Source organism: Chenopodium quinoa, unplaced genomic scaffold (assembly GCF_001683475.1).
Source record: "Chenopodium quinoa cultivar QQ74 unplaced genomic scaffold, ASM168347v1, whole genome shotgun sequence".
Classification (NCBI taxonomy): domain Eukaryota; kingdom Viridiplantae; phylum Streptophyta; class Magnoliopsida; order Caryophyllales; family Amaranthaceae; genus Chenopodium; species Chenopodium quinoa.
The window spans coordinates 340,955-362,413 of record NW_018743616.1 but is presented as its reverse complement, the minus strand read 5'-3'; the positions used below and the strand labels follow the sequence as shown (position 1 = coordinate 362,413).

The 21,459-nt window shown below is 33.3% G+C and overlaps 1 protein-coding gene across 1 annotated transcript; it reads left to right on the top strand.

Moving 5' to 3' along the window:
- Positions 1 to 10,674: 10,674 nt before the first annotated feature.
- On the top strand, positions 10,675 to 21,045 carry LOC110682970. Its single transcript, XM_021859310.1, has 2 exons — positions 10,675 to 11,501; positions 14,282 to 21,045. The coding sequence occupies exon 2, from the start codon at positions 14,435 to 14,437 to the stop codon at positions 18,020 to 18,022; it is 3,588 nt and encodes a 1,195-aa protein (XP_021715002.1). The 5' UTR covers positions 10,675 to 11,501; positions 14,282 to 14,434; the 3' UTR covers positions 18,023 to 21,045.
- The last annotated feature ends 414 nt before the right edge of the window (positions 21,046 to 21,459 follow it).

The window sequence follows — 21,459 nt, the reverse complement described above, 5'->3', positions numbered from 1 at the left end:
CATGATCAAGTCTTTTACACATAGGTTGTGAATATGATTGATGAATTGCTCCGTGAGTCTGACTGATTGAACTATCAGAATTCAGGGTTGCGAAAAGTGACTCAGGGAGCAAGCGCCATAGTTCTGTCTTCCTTCAAACAAATCGGTATGGCCTAACTAGGAAGAATAGGTTATCTGATATGCCATGGATTCTAGATTGTAAAGAAATTGTGCACCCTTATTTGAACAGGGAGTAGTGTGCAGGATCCCCATTCGCCCTCCTAATGAAATTACTCTCTATGTCCTCGCTTGTTGAAGTAAGTCACTTCGATTTAACCACATAAGCCACTCATGTGAGAAACTACTGAAACAATTCACAGTTTAAAGGAATGGGTAAATTCTACATGAATAATCTGATCGGTGACGGATATTATCATAATTTAATAATTTTAGCTTGTTTAACCAAGTTGAAATATATGTATCAATGTCCGTACTCAACTGTAGAAGACAGGAAGTTTGATGATCGCCTTGGTACATTTTAGGCCCATAACATGAGAATTTTGTTCTAGAGATTTTAAGTCATTTTTTTTAAACAAATTTTCATGTGTAGCTGGCCATACCACACAGTAGTTAGGGTTACTCAGTCGGTCAGGGGCTACTCGGTCAATGTTTTAGTGTATTTCTGCTTGTCGCACAGTGTGACTAAGTTAAAATAACAATGTCCTTGGAAAATTTTAGTAGCATGAGTTTAATAGCTAGTTGCAATATTTGGCAAGTAGTGGATTTAGAGGGAAGGAGTTTACTCCGCATCCCATCCGAAAATTTGAAAACGATATATGCCTATGTTGTCAGTGGAGTGGTTTTAAGACAAAAGTTATTGAATCCTAAGCTTGGACAATTTATTACGGAGTATATGAAGTACAATTGATTATACCATGTGCATATTACAAGTAAAATTTATTTTTTGGCTCCCAAATAAACAAATGGATCGATCTTACAAGAAAGTACTCTAAATTAATTAGTATTGGTTATATTATGCACTTGGTACATAACGACCAATTGTAGTACTGTCAAAACGGTTTGACATTTCAGTTTCGATTCGGTTTGAAATCGGTTCAAATGTCTTACGGGTCGGTTTCAGTTCGGTTTAAATAATTATCGGTTCGATTCGGTTTCAGTTTATTCTTGAACGGTTTAAATTCGGTTTGGGTTGTAAACGGTTCGGGTAGTAAACGGTTCGGTGTAGACGGTTTTTATCCCGGTTTAAATTCGGTTCGGGTTGTAAACAGTTCAGGTTGTAAACGGTTCGGTGCAGACGGGTTGCGGTTTGTTAATGGGTTTTATCCCGGTTATAAACGGTTCGATTCTTTTTTGGTTCAGTTTTATTTTAGTTCAGTTTATAGCTGGTTTGGTTCGTTAACGGGTTCGGTTCTTCTACGATTTAACATTATTTGGATCGGTTTTATTTTAGGTTTACTAAATTACGGGTTGGTTCTGTTTTTTATTTCAAAAAATCGGTTTTTTATCGAGTCGTTCAAAAAACCCCTAGTAGGAAGTGGTTTGTAAACGGTTCGAATTATAAGCGATTCGGTTCATAAACGGTTCGGTTTATAAGATGTTCGGTTTATAATCAGTTCGGTTTATAAACGGTTCGGTGCAAACGGGTTGCAATTTGTTAACGGTTCGATGTAAACGATTTTTATGCCAGTTTAAACGGTTTCGGGTTAGAAACGGTTCGATTCATTTTCGGTTCGATTTCTTTTCAGTTTGGTTTAGATTTAGTTCAGTTCTTAAACAGTTTAACATTTACTCGGATCGGTTCGGTTTCGATTTTACTAACATACGGTTCGGGTCGGTTTTCGGTTTCATAAAATCGGTTTTTAATCGGTTCGGTTCTCATTCGGATCGGTTGAAACGGTTCGGTTTCACCAATTCCGTTCGGCTTTTGACAGTGCTAACCAATTGTATTATAAATGTGGGGCAGAAGTTAAATTGGGTGCACCATGACATTCTAGTACCGGATGATTTCATGACATAAAAATATCGAAACAGAAAATTAGACACCACTAGAAATATCTATTGGATAAGCATATGCAACCACCCATCAAAATCATGCATGTTTATTCCACAAACGAAAAGGAAGTACACCTTCCACCAAATTTCCAATTAAATTTATGATTCATGAACTTTGGAAATCAAATTGGATTTTGACTTAAATATTCAACATTTGAATTTATATTGAATTAGGAATTTGGGAATAAACAAGAAGTCAAGAAATAGCAATGGATGATTTGATTTAAAGGGGACGTTGATGGTGAATGCATGGCATGGGGAAAATGGAGGTTTTACACTTGACTCTAGTAGTCTCATGAGCCATTGTAAGTTTGTAGTGTGGAAGCATAAGTATTTGTAAAACCATGAAAATTATTGGGAAATTCTCTTCATTAACACTTTTTTTTTTTCTTTTTTTCTCTCTTTTGGTAAATTGTAAAAATAAATAAATATATATATATATATAAATAATAAATAAAAAAACATAAAAAACTTATTATCTTTGTTAAAAGCAATTATGAAGTTTGAAAATCTAATAATACTAAGTACAAAGTAATATGTGTCTCTGTTTTAGAATAGCTTATGCAGTTTGACTTTTTATATTATTCGTGTAAATTGTTGTTAAACATGTATTAATTGTAAATATTCTTAATTAATACTTTGTCCGTCCCTAAATATAGTTCTCGTTTGACTTTTTACGGTTTCCAAGACGTGTCTTAAAACGTCTATATCTCTATTTTCATACGCATAAAAATTATATACAATGTAACGAATCCAACCAGCTAAGATCCCACAAGAACATATAATCTCTTACTATAAGTTAACAGGAATTTATGTCAAATTTTCAAAGTTTGACCCAAATAAGTCAAATAAGAGCTATATTTAGGGACGGGAGGGAGTATCATTTTTTAAAAAATAATTTTCATTAATATTTAATTATTTACGAAGTATATACTTTCTCCATTTTTTATTAGTTGCATCACTTTTTATATATGGATCTACGTTTCAATTTAAATGCATCACTTTAATTTCCCTTTTAGCCAAATTCTCTATCTCTCTTATATCACATGGGCCCTCTTTAATTTCTCTCTCTATCTCTCTTTACTCAAAAAATTGTCTAGAAGTCCGTAGTTTTAAAAGTGATACATCTATGTCAAAATTAACCAAAATGTAAAATTTAACCAAAATACATGTTTGGTAAATGGATTTTTAGCTAACTGAAAAGCCAGCTTTATCGCCAAAAACAAAAAGCTAGTACGTCTTACTAGCTTTTTGGCTTTTGGCTTTTAATTAAACAAATTACTTCTTTATCCTTAATTAATAATTAATAATAGCTAATAATTAATAATTAATAGCTAATAATTAATAACTAATAACTAATAGCTAATAGCTTATAATTATTAATTTATAATTAAAAATTTATAATTAGTAATTAATAATTAGTTGTAAATAATTAGTAATTTTTAGTACTTAATAATTAATAGTTAGTAATTAACAATTAGTAATTAGTAATATAAAATTAATAATTAGTACTTATAACTAGTAGTTAGTAATTAATTAACTAGGTTAGAACCCGCGCGACGCACGGTTTATATAAAATCTATTTTTATAATTTGTACATTAAAAAAATGGATAAATATAAATAAGAATTATGCACCTTGTACACAAATATTTGTAATTTTATAGTTTTAGATTTTCATCAAAATTATGATATAATACATGTTCAACATCACCTAATACATATTTCAATGTAAGAGTCCATTTATTAGTGTGCTATTTACAATTGTTTCATTTTTTAAAGATAAATTTATAGGTTGTAGTTGTAATGTAGAAGTTTCTATTATTCAAATTTCAAAATTGTTAAATATGGTAGCTCCAAAAAAAAAAAAAAAAACATCATCCTTGCATTTAGACAGAAAAAAATTTCTTATGTGAGTGACATGTGGACAGTGATGACATCAGCAACGTGTTGTTTTAGTAATAGTTAATAGATAATTAGTAATTAATAATTAATAGTTATTTTGTATTAGTAATTAATAATTATAAATTAGTAACTAGTAATTAGTAATTAATAATACTTATAATAAATGAATTAGAACACATAACAATGTCCTTTAAAGTCATTTTGCATAGTTACAGCCAACAATTGATTTTACCAAACATATTTACAAGTAACAAATGGTCAAAGAGCTACTACAAATAACCAATATTAACAGTCAGTCAAACAAGCCAAGTTAAACAATCATTTGCTAAACAAGGGCTAAATCAATTCTCTTGATTTGGCCATTGGCCAATAAACTTTTACTATGGGCCAAATTTAATCAAACGCACCCTTAGTGTATGATTTATCCACTTTTTTTCTTTATTAACAGAAAAAATTATCATTAATCTCAACATATTTTATTCATTCTTTTACACTTTTTTTTTTTTAATTTTAATTTTTTAGGAAGTACGTCCTTTGATTTGCAAATCTAAAATACAGTAAAGTACTGTAGTCTATAAGTGAATGAAAACGGAGGGTTGGACAAAAAGTACATTAGACTACCTTTTTACGATAATGTTAGGCGTATTATCAAATGGGGTGAGCAAATCAGGTATCCATTCAAAATTTTAGGAATTGGACTTGGGAATTAATTGAAACCGAATCCTAAAATTCGAAATTGAACTTGGAATTAGTTCAACCGGGTCCTAAAATTTTGAAATTGGAATTTGAATTGTAACCACCTGGTACCCACTTATGCATATACTCCCTTCGCTTTTAAATACTTGCTCCATTTCTCCATGCGCGGAGTTTTAGGAGAAATTGAAGAAAGTAATAAAATATGGAGGTAGTGGGGTAGATGGAAGAATAAAAAATTGTAAAAAGCAAAAGTAATTAAGAGAATTGGAGAAGAGAGAATATAAAATTAATAAAATATGATTTATTATGGGTCCACTAGTTGAGAGAAATGAATTGAATATTGTAAAAACTTTCCAAATAACGAAATAAAACAAGTATTTAAAAACGGCCGAAAATAGAAAGTGGAGCAAGTATTTAAAAATAGAGGGAGTTATTGCTAAAATATAATACAAACTACAATACTTATTTTGGTCTATTTTCATTTTTAGCTTATAATACTTATATGTATATATGCATTAAGCTATTTTATTTATGCTAGGTATTAATTAAATTTTTTTATTTTACTAACTAGATACTTTAACATATTTTTGTTATTTTTGAATATATTTAGTTTAATATATGTTGGGTAATCGGATACCAACAACGGTTTCGGGTCCAAAAAAAATTGAGAATTAGAATTAGAACCGGTTGCAACCGATTCCTTAATTTATTAATCGGAATTGAAATCACCAGATCCAATTCCCGTTTTGGATCCACCGGTTCCTTACCAGTTCCGATTCCAATTCATGGTACCCGAAATTTTTGTTCACCCCTATTATCAACTAATACATCCGAAAACAATGCTGAGTTTAGGTGATACAGAGTACAAAGTTATAAATTAATAATTGACACCAAGCAAATCTTGGTGGAGTTGGTGGGGAACTCACCTTGTGCTCTGAGGTCACAAGTTCGAGCCCCACTAACTATAAAATGATTGGGAATTGGGGGATTCCCTTACTATAATTGACGTATAATTCTTTAATTTTCCATTGAAAATTATTATAATACTCCGTATTTTATATCAGAAAATTAGAATTTCCACTTGATAATGTTAAAAGAAACTTCGTTCAAGGGATGCATGCCACTTGGCTTATGAATTTCTCTAACAAAAAAGAAATCTTTATACGCAGTAATTTTTCTAAAAAAAACCTATAATTTTACAATTTAATTATTTTTTTTATTATTATTTATGGGTCAATGAAGGAGACACACATGATAAACATTGAACAAGAATAGCTGTATTGCATGTAAAAACAGGGCTACGTGCCACCTCTAGGTGTAGGCTTTGTACACACAATTTTACGTGCCAGCTCATGCCAAAACAAGACACAACTCCCAAAGCAAATGTTAATTATGACTTGAAATCTAAAGTAATGGCAAAGGGTATACTTCAAATGCACGTATCTCTCAATCCAAAAGTGATCTTGTGGTAATTCAAGTTGGAGGTTATAACTTGTTTTAAAAGCTTTTTAACGATAAGTTTATGCCCAATTCTGATAAGAAACGAGAAAGTTAGTGCCGTTTTACGAAAGACTGTCGAAACTGGAGAAGGGACACAGACATGCCCTACATAACACGCCCGTGCCTAGTCGAATGAGACATTTCTACATCCTATTTTTGGGTTTGTTTATGACGGCTACTAATGATATTTCTTGGGGAATAATTTAAGGCTTCTTTAGGGTTTTCTTATGTTATATAAGGAGTCGTTGGGTGGACAATTAAAAGTGCTATATATTGATTAATTAGCCTAACCAAAGCCAATATGTAACTCCATTGAGAGATTTTGTGAGATGGAGAGTATTGTATCTCCTTTTGTTATCTCTCTTATTTATCCTCCATGAAAGCTAATAAGAAAATATTATCCCTTATCCTGTAGACGTAGGTCATGTTGACCGAATCACGTATATCTGTATATTCATCTCATCTATTTTCTACTTTATTTCTCAAATATACGTTTATATATTATTGTCTATGTTCCGCGCTTATCAAACACATTACCTAATTTAATTGATCCTTGTCTAGTTCCTAACAGCAAAGGTGAATGGGTAGATTTGCCAATCAGATATACACAATGGGTTATGTTTGGTGGATAGTTGGCTAGGCACAGTACGAAAATGGTCTAATAATCTTACCCTAAGTCCGTCAAAACCCAGCACAACATAAGAGGCATGAAGGTTGCTTACGGGTCGTGGTGCACTGGTGCCTATGCATGATCATTTTTGTTTGAAATTTAGCACGATCACAATAGGCCGATTCAAGTGTCAGGTTGTCATCCTGCTTAATTTTGATCAATTATTAAGAAGGCTCTCTAGGCTCTACCATGTATGACACGACGCGACACGACTAGTAAAAGTCAGACAATACGTACACAGCATGTACTCCATCTATGAAAGATTTGACACAAGACAAGCAAGACATACATGACCTTTTTTTTAGCTCATTCAAAGCATAACTCACTTAAACACGAGGCCATATGAGTATATGTTAAATACATATTAAATACGGGCCTGGGTCGCACCCGCAAATCAAGAGAGAGAATCCACTTCACAAGTCCAAAAGAGATTCCATTCCAAAACCATATGGCAATAGAAGGAGTGGTCCCTTAGCCTTATAAAGTGATTAACTCTCTCTTCTTCAACCATGTGGGACATTTACATGTGATGATACTTGAGAGGTCACTCTTCAACACAGTACTCCCTCTCACATGTAAGGTCTCTTTTAACTTTGTCTCATACTCCCTCTGTCCCATAGTACATGACACAGTCAAGCATTGCACCTATGTCAATGCACTAGTTTGACTTTATTTTTATATAATTAAATATTAATGAAAATTATTTTTTAAAATTATATTATGAAACTTTATATTAATACCTATCTAACAATATATTTTATGATAAAATATATTTTAATTACGTTAGTAAAAAAGGATGGTCAAATTTAATGCATGAACTGTTAAAAAAAGTCTAACGTCTCATGTATTATGGGATGGAAGGAATATGATTTTTTGGGCTAGAGTCACTACAACAAAATCAGTCTTTTATAGCGTTCTTTTTATAGCGGTTTTGTTGGTTCTGCTATAAAAATATGAAAATTAGATTAGAATAGCATTTCTAAAATGATCGTTGTTATATGTCATCTTTATTATAGCGGTTTCAAAAACCGCTGTTAAAACACAAATTTATTAAGAAATAAAAAAGAAAAAAAAAAATAACAAAAAAGAACCGCCATCACTTATACCCAATTTCCTCGCTAAAACCCTCACTCATCTTCTCAATCTCAACTACATACGCATTCGATTCGGGCTACCATAGAAACAATTTCACCAAAGCTATTTCACAAACTCAATTTCACTTAAACTCACGGAATTCTCATAAAAAACTGATTGGTGGGTTTTTAGCTGATTTCTGATTGGTGGATTTCTGAACATTCCGTGAGAGAAAGAAACGGTTAGCACACCCCTTTAGTTCAGACAGAGTATAAAGAGATTTAGCTGATTCGACATTTCTCGTCCCCCTCATTTCCACATATCATTTCCCTAATGGTTGGCAATAAGGCAGAACTCTGAATTATTTTTTTCTTCATTCTTTAGTTCAGACAGAGTATAATGTCATTGCTTACATGGATAAACCACTTGTGAAGACTGATATTGAGCTGCTTCACACATCAAAGGAGATAGCTCGTCGACCGGAAAAAGTATGTGATTTGTTTCCTTATAATCTTGTCTATTTTATATATAGTATATATAATTAGATAAAGCAACAAACATTGCCTTAAAAATACTTGTTTTTTCTTATGAAATTATCAGGCCTCTTGTAACTGAAGTTATAGGTAATTGCTCGGATATTCTAGAGTCCCCCCTCCTCCCCCCCCCCCCCCCCCCCCCCAATCAATTTGTTGGACTTATAATAACACATATGAATTGGATGGCTTTTCTTAAGTCTTGTTCTACTTGTCTCAACTGAATAATTGATTAGATTAAATGGTTTTATACAATATCATTTCTGCTGCTTTAACCTTAAATGCTACCCATGATACTCCCTCCCTTATGATGCTCCTGTTGCTCTCCTATGCTGCCCTTTGCAACTGCCTAATATGCTACCCCTGCTGCTCCCCTCTGCTGGCTACAATTTGCTGCTGTCACTGCATGATGCTGTGTGACATGTTATTAACAAAAAAAAAAAAAAAAAACAGTTTTAGTGTGTGTGAGTGTGTGTGTGTGTATGCAAGGAAAAATAGAGTATATGTGTTTTAGTATGAAAAGGATAGTATTATATGTGAGTGGATAACTTAAACCTCCATAAGCCCAAATAACGTACAAAAAGGAGAGGTCCAGGACAAATTTCAAATGTAAATGAATGCAGTAGTGTGGGTTGTAATAATCATGGTTTGTGATACATCGCCAATGCTAGCGATTAATTTTGAGTCTATACATTCATGTTTTTTAAACTAGCTAATTTTGTCCTAAAAGTATATTTAACTAATTAGCTCCTAAGTTAAAATGTGGATAAAGCTTGATTTACTTATTATCTCTTCATAAAAAAAATAAAGAAAAAAATAAAAAAGATTTAACTTTATGTGTGTATATTACTATCTTATACCCTTGTTAAAGCTGGGCATGGGCCGGGGTGGCCCGCATGCCGCCCGGCACGGCCCGATCCCAGGCCCGACACGACACGCCCATCGGATTTCGTGTCACGGGCCGTGCCACGGACAGCATCCTGGTTTTCCAGGCACGGCCCGGCACGAGCACGGCTGTGGCCTAGCATGCTGGCACGTTGGCCCGGCACATGACACGGTGTGAAGCAGCACGACGTTCGTGCCGGCCCGGCACGTGGACGTGCCTGCCGTTGCAAACGGTAAAATGACCGTTGCTCTCCAACGGCTCTTTGAGTCTTTGAGCTTAACGGCTCTTTTTGGCCAAAATGAGCAAATTTCCCTTCCCAAATTTTCTATAAATACCCAACTTCATTCGCTTCTCAAATCACAAATTCACAATCTCTTCTTCTAATCTCTTATATTCTCTAATAATCCTTAATCTCTTAAAATCTTTAATAATTCTCTTAAATTCTCTAATTATTTTCTTAATATCGGAAAAAATTAAAAAGTTCGTAATCGTAATTAGTGGAGCGTTGAAGCACGGTTGTAAGATCTAAAATAATCTTTAATTTATTATTGTTTTTATTGTTATTATTAGAATAATATTGTTTAATTGTTAATTGTTAATTGTTAATTGTTATTGTTATTGTTATAATTATTGTTATTAATTATTATTATTGTTACAATTATTGTTATTATTTATTATTGTTGTTATTGTTATTGTTATAATTGTTGTTATTAATTATTATTATTATTGTTATTTTTATTGTTAAAATTGTTGTCATTAATTATTATTATTGTTAATCAGTTTTTATTAAAAATCTAATTGTTAATTATGGCATCGAACAACCCATCATCCGGGGGGGGGGGGGGGAGGCCGACTTGGCCGTAGTAGTAGTTCTAGGGAATCACCTAATACAACGAGCCCCCAAGTTTCAAGTCCAACCAATGACCCCGGTTACTTCCCCCCAAGCTATGAGCCATTTAGGCACGATGGTACTTTCGGATCTTCCGGTTTTCAACCCTATAATATGTCGGGATTTCTACCACCAAACCAATTTCCACAATTCTCACAATTCGGTCAATTCCCACCTAATTATTTTAGTGATCAACAAAATTATTATTCTAGCCAAAGTAGCCAAGAAGATACCTAAATTGCCTCCAGTTCTACCCCTTCTACTACTACTAACCCAAACACACATCATGAATGGTTAACTGAAAGTGAGATGCTACTTTTGAAAAACCGAAATAGTGATGTATGGCGTCATTTCCTCCTAAATAAACCCCAAACACATGCAAAATGTAAAACATGTAATTGTGTATTCTTGGCACTATCTAAATCCGGGACGGGACACTTAAGTAGACACATGAGAACTTGTGCACAACCAGCTAGTGATCCAACCCAGCCAAAAATTTCCCAATACCATCCACACGGCTTTACCTACAACTATGAGAGGGATAGGGATGAACTAGGGAAAATGATAGTACACGCCGAACAACCTTTTCTTTTCTCGGAAAGTGACTGATAAGTGCATAATATACTATATTTTTAGTCCCCAATATTAGTCCAATGGCCGTTTTATATTTGTTATTTTATGATTTTATTTACTTTTATTATTTTAGAGTTTATTTTATTCTTTATTTTATTTTATAGCTATTTTTATAATAATTGGTACTTAATATCAAGTTGTGTGTTTTGATAGGAAAGCGAGAAGAAAAAGGAGTAGGATTGACAAATACAAATAATTAAAAGAAGCCCATTTGTTTTACTACTCCAAGTACCACCACGTGCCATCATCTAAAAGAAAGGAAAAAATGAGATAAGAAGAAAAGAAGAAAAGGGTGCGTGAAAACCAAAGCTCAGAATCCCACCTCTCAACTCCATGTTTATCTTCATCAAGCTCAAAATCTTTCTTCAACACACCCGAAATTCAAGGAAGTGATGAATTCTTATCCTATTTCAAAATTTTATCCTCCCGAACCCAAAAATCGATGGATGTTTTTGGGTATAAAAAAAACCCAATTATTCATACGGAGGACACACAACTTAGCCAATAATTATACAAAGAGTACGAGAGTTCGAGTGATTCCGTAATTGGGCAATTGGTGAAGAGAAGATAGCCATTGGAGGGCAGCTTAGTCTCGAATCCAAGGTAGAACAAGAACGAAGGTGAATCGCGGGGTCGAAGCCGGGTTTTTTCGGGTGTTCTTCAGAGTATATTTTATAAGTCTTCTTCTGAACTTATTTGTTCAATACTACTGATTTATTTGATGTTCTTTGCTAAATTGATGAATTACTTTTATTGGATTATTGATATTATAATTGATTCTTGATAGTATTATTTTTTCGATTTAATGGGTATTTGAAATTTGCTCGTTCTTGATTGTTAAATTTGCAATTTGACATTGATTGTTATCTATCATGTTATTAGTTGTGAATTATTGCTATCTATATGATTTGGCTTAGTTTGAATTATATAGTGAAGTAGTATCTAATTTTTATCAAGTCTGCGATTATGGTTTGGTTTAAATCAGAGGGCATTTTCAATCTAATTATTCTAAGCATTTATGTGATTAGTTTAATTAGGACTAATGAGGTCTCCTAGTTGTTAATGCTTCCGTATCTAACTCATGCAAGTTGCGAAATATTTGTGTTAATTAGATCGGTTTAGAGTCAATTTCGGCTTAGTCCAAATTTGGTTTCAAGTAAGAGAGATAGGGAGTCTTTGTTACTATAGTCTCTATGATTAGTCTAATCGTTAAATTGAGTATTTTGCAGAGTCGGTCAATTGTTGTTATCAATAGTTTAGTATGAGTAGTGCCGAAGTGGAATTGGTTAGTTGTGTCGTCAATAGTAGTTTATTAGTTTAGTTCCGTATTAGTTTTATTAGTTTAGTATTATCTAAAACAAACCCCCCCATTCTATGTACATATGTGAATAAATGTATAGTATGTAAGTTTTCGTAATATATCTAGTTAAACCTTGATTAAAGAGTTAAAAGTCTCCTCGTGGGATCGACCCTTGCTTACCCTTTTACTAGTTGTTAATATTTTTGAAGGTTAAGTTAGGAAAATAAATATTTAATTTTATACGGTAAACGACACGTATCAAATTTTGGCGCCGTTGCCGGGGAGATAAATTTTAATCTTAAAATCAAGATTTAATCTGTATTTCTAATTATATATCTGTGTGATAAGTTGTTACTTATATACGGAGAATGAATTAGCTAATTATAGCCTTCATGCTTACTGTTAGAGGTGTTAGTTACTCTGTTCCACTCATATAAAATCTTTTATACATGATCAATTTTTAGAAGTAATGTCTGCTTTTCATATACTTTCGTTTAACATCATGTTCATGCCTTCAAGTGTGTCAATTTTCTTCATTAGTTGTTAATTTCTTTTAAAGCCAAAATAAACATACATTAGGTGAGGTTGGGTACACTTTCGTTTAATTCTTAATTTAGCCCAACCTATTTGGAAACGGTATGTAGAGGAGTAGTAATTAGTGCATTGCTTGTTTCTTGGACAAATTTTTGCAAGTAATGATTATTGATTAACTCTCTTAATATTTTGGTGCATGGGTGCAGGATAAGTATATTTCAAGTTGCATAATACTTTTATTTTTGCACACATATGTTTCTTCTCCTTATGATAATTGAACTATGGTATTAATCTGATCACAACTAATGATAATAGGTAACACTCTCGTATTATGGTAGTGGGAATTAAAACAGTTACTAGGAGTTGTCATTAGATATTATCTTACATTGAGTTTCTGTTCAGGAATTAAGTAACTAATAAGCCACTATTGTCCTACACTAGGCTCTTACATATAACTTAAGAGTGGTATGTACTGAACACTTCACTAGTTAAGTCATCCTTGCCATTAATAAAGTATTAGTGGAATATACTGAACATTTTACTTTCTAATGATCTTTATAAGATTTGGTAGGATTAAGTAGTTGAGGTAGCTTAAAGTCACTCTCGAATTAAGTTGACTTATATTGATTTGCTATTAACGTGCTTGCATATATATGATTTCGTGCCTAACGGTGGGTTAGTCAGATAATGAACACTAATTTTAGTAGCATTGCTGAATAGATTTGTCACTATTTTATTGCTATTAAAGGTCAAGAGATAAATGGTTAAGTTGAGTTATAAAAACTCTGAAATGAACTGATTGATAGTAGTTAAAACTGTTGGTAGAGTATATTTTAGATGCAAATAGTATTAAGGACAAATTTGTTCTGTTAGGATTATTTTGCTTCAAGTGCATCTAAATTAACTCAAATTATATGTTTGTGATTCATGTTTAGTTCATGTTCTGCTTAGACTGCTCAAAATGATTCTTGTTCCAATTACATTTCTTTGCAAGTTTTAATCTCTTATGAGAATTCTAATAAAAAAAAAAAAAAAAAAAAAAAAAAAAAACTGTAAAAGAAGCTGAATTATGTATGCTATAAAGTGTTTTAGTAGTAAAATTTAACGAGTTAGTGTCCAAATATAAGCTGCTCTTGTGCTATTATAATCTCAAAATCAGAAGTAAAAGTAGTTTATAACCAATCTGGCTGAATAAGATTGACAATCAGTTAGCTTTATATGTTGAATTTGACAATGCATGAGTATTAGTATGCCTACTCCTACATTCAGGAAGACCAGTGTGTACTAGTTTCATATCTTTTTGAGTAAAAACTGAGCAGAATATATATATGACAACTGATTTAATGGGATTGCATAATGTCTTGGTCTGCCAAGCTAGGTTCGGATAATTCTTTAGCTTGCCTGATGTTGATTTGCTACTGGAAATTTAGCTACATGAAATCTAAAATGCATGTCTAAGTAATTGATCTCATTACAGCGTATCTGTTAAAGCTATAAATCCTGCCTAGTTATAAGCTGCTAAGTTCTGACCAGAAGGTGATTATTGAACTCTACATTTCTACACTAAAATTTCAAGCTCATCTTTCCATTAATTTCTGTTTTTCTTTATAGGTGTATGTACGCGTACGATAAAGAAGCTAGACTTCAGCGCATTAAAGCATACGTAGCTTCCTAAACGAGGCTGAACCATAGAAGCTGCTTCACATTTTCAGTGCTGAACCAGAACTTGAAATATAAGATCCATTACCGATTGAATACAAGAACATGGCAGAACGAACACTGAAGGAATTGGGAGCACCGAGAACAGGAGAAGACCCTCTGTGCATTGTCTTTCCAGAGCTAGAGAATCCTCTAAAGCCGAATTCAGGTTTCCTTAATCTTCTCCCTAAATTCTATGGGAACGCAGGTGAGAATCCTTATAGACACTTAAAAGAATTTAAGGTTGTATGTTCTTCCATGAATCCAGAAGGCATAGAACAAGAACATATTAGATTGCATGCTTTTCCTTTTTCTTTGCAAGATCCTGCCAAAGAGTGGCTATATGAGCAACTTTCACCTAGTTCTATTAATTCTTGGGCAAAAATGGAAAAAGTTTTTCTTGAAAGATTCTTTCCTGCGAGTCGTATTGGTTCTATTAGGAAGGAAATTTGTGGAATTAGACAAAATAATAACGAATCTTTATATGAGTATTGGCAACGTTTTAACAGATTTTGTTCATCTTGTCCCCAACACCAAATAAGTGAGCAATTGTTAATTCAATATTTTTATGAGGGGTTGTTACCTAATGAGAGAGGTATGATAGATGCATCAAGTGGGGGGGCATTAGTAGATAAAACTCCAACGAAAGCTAGAAAGTTAATTTCTAATATGGCTCAAAATACTCAACAATTTGGCAGTAGAAATGATGTTAAAAGAGTTAATGATGTGGACTTAAGTGGAATTAAAAATCAATTACAAGAAAATGCTCAACAAATTGCTGCTTTAACCACCTTAGTGTCTAAAATTGTTCCTGGTAATGAGTCTACAGCTAGAGTATGTGGTGTTTGTTCTGATTTTTCTCATGCTACTGATGAATGTCCTACTTTACTAAGTGAAGATGTTAATGCCTTAGGAGGTTTTCTTGGTCAATCTCAAAGGAAATATGACCCTTTTTCTAATACTTATAATGAAGGTTGGAAAGATCACCCTAACCTTAGGTATGGACCTAGACCACCATTTTCTCATTCTAATCAAACTAGGCCATTTGTTCAACAAAATTCACAACAACAATCTGGTTCATCATTAGAGGATTTAGTGAAACAATTGACTACCCAAATTGGACAAGTTCATAGTCAAGGTGTTCAATATCAAAAGAACTGTATAGATACTCAAATAGGTCAAATTAGCACTTCCCTTAGTAATTTGGAATCTCAGCTTTCGAATAGGCTCCCTTCTCAAACACTTGCCAATCCAAATGAACATGCTAAAGTTGTAACACTTAGAAGCGGTAAAGAGTTAAAGGAACCTAAAATAAAGAATAGAGAAATAGAGAAAGAGGTAGAAGTCAGACCTAAGGATGATGTAGCTAGTGAGAGTAAGGAAAAACATGATACAGAAAGTGAGAAAGAACTGGAAAAGAAGGGTAATTTTGATGTGAATTATGATGTTTCTCGTTTTAAAGATAATCCCCCTTTTCCTTCCCGATTTGCTAAAGCTAAGAAGGAGGCCCTTGACAATGAAATACTTGAAACATTTAGGAAGGTTGAAGTGAATATCCCTCTTCTTGATGCTATTAAACAGATACCTAAGTATGCTAAGTTTCTAAAAGAACTTTGTACTAACAAAAGGAACTTCAAGCCTCGTGAAAAGGTAAGAATGGGTGAGAACATATCTGCTGTAATTCAAAAGAAACTTCCTCCAAAATGCAAAGATCCTGGCATGTTTTCTATCCCATGTAAAATTGGTAACACTAAATTTGAAAGATGCATGTTAGACTTAGGTGCTTCAATTAATGTCATGCCTAAATCTGTATATGATACTTTGAATGTGGGTCCTTTGTCTAAAACTAATGTTGTTATCCAATTAGCTGATAGATCTAATGCATTTCCCATGGGAGTTTTGGAAGATGTACTTGTTCAAGTGAATGAACTAGTTTTTCCTGCTGATTTTTATGTGCTTGATATGGGTGATAGATCTGATAGTGTTCCTTTATTGTTGGGTCGTCCTTTTCTAAAGACTTCCAAAACTAAAATTGATGTTCATGAAGGTAATTTGACAATGGAATTTGATGGCGAAATGATTAAATTCAACATATTTGATGCTATGAAATACCCTAATGATATCAGTAATGTTAGTTCTATAGATTCATTTGATGCATGTGACTGGATGGCTCAGGATGTTTTTGATGAGTGGTGTAAAAATCTGTTTGAAAATGGTGTGTTTGGTGATTTTAAGGAAACAAAAATGGTTGATTCTTTTGTAGTTTCATCTGATGTGATTGAACCTGATGCTTGTGATGGATGTGAAAAATCTTTACCTTCTATTGTGCCTAAATTGATCCCTTCTACTGTTAAGCCACCTGAATTAGAATTGAAGCCCCTTCCTTCTAATTTGAAGTATGCTTATTTGGGTGATAATGAGACTCTACATGTGATCATTTCAAGTTCTTTAAATGAATCTCAAGAGACTAAGTTATTGAATTTGCTTAAAAATCACAAGGAAGCCTTAGGATGGACTTTAGCTGACATAAAAGGCATTAGTCCCGCCATGTGCATGCATAAAATTTTTCTTGAAAAAGATGCTAAACCAACTAGAGAGGCTCAACGTAGATTAAATCCTTCAATGATGGAAGTAGTTAAAAAGGAAATTCTAAAATGGTTAGATGCAGGAGTGATATATCCTATTTCCGATTCTCAATGGGTAAGTCCTATACATGTGGTACCTAAAAAGAGTGGAATAACAGTTGTCGAAAATAATAAAGGAGAATTTTTCCCCACTAGAGTTTCTAATGGATGGAGAGTTTGTATTGACTATAGGAAGCTTAATCAAGCTACTAGAAAAGACCATTTTCCTCTGCCATTTATTGATCAGATGTTAGAAAAACTTGCTGGACAATCTTTCTTCTGTTTTCTGGATGGTTATTCAGGTTACACACAAGTACCCATTGCCCCTGAAGATCAAGATAAAACCACTTTTACCTGTCCTTTTGGTACATTTGCTTTTAGAAGAATGCCTTTTGGTTTATGTAATGCTCCAGGAACTTTTCAGAGATGTATGATGAGCATATTTTCTGATTTAATCGAACATGATATGGAAGTTTTTATGGATGACTTTACTGTTTTTGGTGATTCATTTGATAGATGTCTTCATGCTTTAACTCGTGTTCTGAAGAGATGTGTTGAAACTAATCTTGTTTTGAATTTTGAAAAGTGTCATTTCTTGGTAGAACAAGGCGTGGTTCTTGGTCATATTGTAAGCGCTAAAGGTTTAGAGGTAGGCAAAACTAAAATTGAGGTGATAAGTTCTCTGCCTTATCCTAAATGTGTTCGCGAAGTTAGATCATTTTTAGGACATGCTGGTTTTTATAGGCGTTTTATAAAGAATTTTTCAAAAATTGCTTCACCTTTATGTGCTTTGCTTGCTAAAGATGCTGTTTTTGACTTCAATGATGAATGTAAGAAAGCTTTTGATGATTTAAAAGCCAAGCTGACAAGTGCTCCTGTTATTAGACCCCCTGATTGGTCGTTACCTTTTGAAATAATGTGCGATGCTAGTGATAAAACCATAGGAGCTGTTTTAGGCCAAAAGAAGGGTAAAGATTCTTATGTGATACATTATGCTTCTAAATCACTTGACCCTGCCCAAACACTGTGACTGAAAAAGAAATGTATGCTGTGATATTTGCTTTGGAAAAGTTTAGAACTTATTTACTTGGTACTCATGTGATTGTTTATTCTGATCATGCGGCTCTAAAATACTTGATAAAGAAGAGTCATTTAACACCTAAGTTACTTAGGTGGATGCTTCAATTACAAGAGTTTGATCTAGAAATTAGGGATAAAAAAGGTTTTGAAAATCAAGTTGCTGACCATTTGAGTAGGATTGTCCCTAGAGAAGATTGGCCTATGATAAGTGATTTTTTCCCCGATGAACAATTGCTTTCTTTATATCATGTTGAAACTCCTTGGTATGCCGATATGGTTAATTACTTAGTAACTAGGACGTTTCCCCCTTTTCTAACTAAGGCTCAAAGAGAAAAGATAAAGTCGGAATCTAAATACTACATAATGATCCTTATTTGTGGAAATCTTGCTCTGACCAAGTAATTAGACGGTGTGTAGATAAACCTGAACATGATTCTATACTAACATTTTGCCATAGTCTTGAAAGTGGAGGACACTTTGGTCCTCAAAGGACTGCTCATAAAGTCTTAGAATGTGGTTTGTATTGGCCTACTATTTACAAGGATGCTTATTTATTTTGTAAGGCTTGTGAACGCTGCCAGAAATCTGGAAATCTGTCTAAAAGAAATGAAATGCCCCAATCTGGAATTTTAATTTGTGAAATATTTGCTGTGTGGGGCATTGATTTTATGGGTCCCTTTCCCGTTTCTTTTGGTAATGTTTATATCATTCTTGCTGTTGATTATGTGTCTAAATGGGTAGAGGGGAAAGCTGTAATAACCGATGATGCTAAAACGGTTGTTAAGTTTGTTAAGAGTCATATATTTAATAGATTTGGCATGCCTAAGGCCATCATTAGTGACAGAGGAACCCACTTTTGCAATAAAACATTTGGTGCCCTTCTGGAAAAATACCACGTGACTCACAGAGTAGCCACTGCATACCACCCCCAAACAAGTGGACAGGTTGAATTGTCGAATAAGGAGATAAAGGGTATTTTGGAAAAAATGGTTAACCCAAGTAGAAAGGATTGGAGCCTTCGTTTAGGTGATGCCTTATGGGCATATAGAACTGCATATAAAACTCCTTTAGGAATGTCTCCATTTAGACTTGTATTTGGAAAAGCGTGTCACTTACCTGTGGAAATTGAGCATAAGTCTTATTGGGCAGTGAAGCAATGTAATTTAGACTATGATCTTGCTGGGAAAGAAAGGAAATTACAGTTACTTGAGTTGGAAGAATTGAGGTTAGAGGCATATGAAAATGCCAAAATCTATAAAGACAAGACCAAAGCCTACCATGATAAAAATATAGATAGAAAATCATTTCAGGTTGGCCAGAAAGTCCTTTTATTTAATGCTCGATTGAAATTATTTCCAGGAAAATTACAAACTAGATGGCTTGGCCCCTTTGTTGTTACTACTGCTTTTCCTCATGGTGCAATAGAAATCAAAGATTTCAATACTAACAAAATTTTCAAGGTTAATGGCCACAGGTTAAAACCATTCTATGATCAAGCTTATGTGACCATGATTGAAGACATTTTATTTAAACAAGCATGAAAAGAGAAATGTCGAGCCAACGACGTAAACCAAAGGCGCTGATTGGGAGGCAACCCAAGATTAATTATTTCTTTCCTTACAGTTTTATTTATTTATTTATTTTACTCATTTTATTTTATTTTTCAGCATTCACTCCCTACATATTTACGCTAAATTGTGCTTATAACTGAGTTGCAATTGCTGCACTAATTCACTCCTGTCTCACAGAATATTTTAGTTACAATAGTATATATTTTAACAACTGAAATTCACTATACACTGAGTTTTGCTAGTCGGTTTGCAAGAGCTTAGCTAGTTTAGTTGTGGCTTAGAATATCTCATTTGGTGTCAATGTTCTGTCCAGAATTGCAACCTTTCTTATCATCACAGTCTTATTATAAAGTGCACTGACATTCTGCCTTAATTATGCCTTTCCAGGAATTTGCTTCTTCTTGTGTTGTGTACCAGATTCACAAAATGGTAGATTCCTGCTACAACTTTGGACATATTCATAAATCTTCGATACTTTAAAATCTGTTGCTCAATGAATAGAGCAGAAGCACAACAATAAAGAAAATAAAGGCAGACCAACCCGAGTCATCAAAACAGAGAACAAAACCAGCTAAGTTTCTTCTCCTTTTTCTTCATTTCTTTTTCATCGAGGACAATGAAAAGTTTAAGTGGGGGGGCCACTGTTGTTTTCTATATTTTGGATGTTGGGATGTTAGTTTGGGTTACAATTTTAGCAACAAAAAGTTGTTTGCCTATGACCATTTTTAGGGGAGATGCTGCCGATTTTTTTTTAGATATTGGAAATTTTGAGCTAATAGAAGTAAAATACAAAAAAGAAAAAAAAAAGTGTTTTTATTCTCCGGTATTCTTGATAACCTATCCTTTAAGCTTTTGTCATTTCCCTCTGAAAATGCAACTAATTCATGTTTTGAAAATGATTTAGGCATTTAAAACAGTTTCTACGCCACATCAACCAAAAAGCCTATCCCTGTTATTTTCCATGAATAAATCACAAATGTACCTCTACTTACACATCAAATGGTTAACCTTTTTGAAATTAGTAGAGCATATTAAAGTGTGATGTAAAAATGGTTGTTGATATTCAGTGGTGATACATACAGTACTATAAAGTGAAAGTTTCAATATAAGGCTCTGCGTACCAATGATTGGGTATATGTGTTAATCAATTCAAATATAGTGAATTACAAAAAAAAAAAAAAAAAAAAAAAAAAAAAAAAAAAAAAAAATATTCAAACCCAGTTATGTACGTGTGATGTTTCTATCTCTTGCTTGTGTAGTTTGAGTAAGTAGATCGTTAGGGGAATCTTAAAGCCTAGTGCCTTGGACCAACTGGACCGGGAGCCACTGGTCGAACACTCGTTACATGGACTACTCAACAGAGATTGAACATTAAGAGTCATGAAACTTACAAAAAAAAAAAGAAAAAAAAAAGTAGAAAAAAAAAGAAGGGGGCAGTGTACATAAAAGTTCAATGTGCACTCAAGAAATATTTGTTATGAGGAATATTTGATTTGGTTGTAATCATACTATGCTCTACTAATTTATAGAATATTACCACCACAATCTCATAATTATTGTCATATCCCTCATTTACCTAAACCCCATTAATATCCTTGAAAAGTCCTAATGATTTGAGACATGTAAATTGGTATAAGCAAGGAGGGTGAGAAATGATTAAAGTCAATCGAGCAAGTTGTCAAATTTTAATTGGAGAAACTTCTATAAAGATGAGTTTTTTTTTTTAAAAAAAATTGTTTACTGCTATTTAGTTGAGAATTTCTGAATAACAGACTTTGTGGGTATGTTTACTGCAAACCCTCACGAGATCGTACTC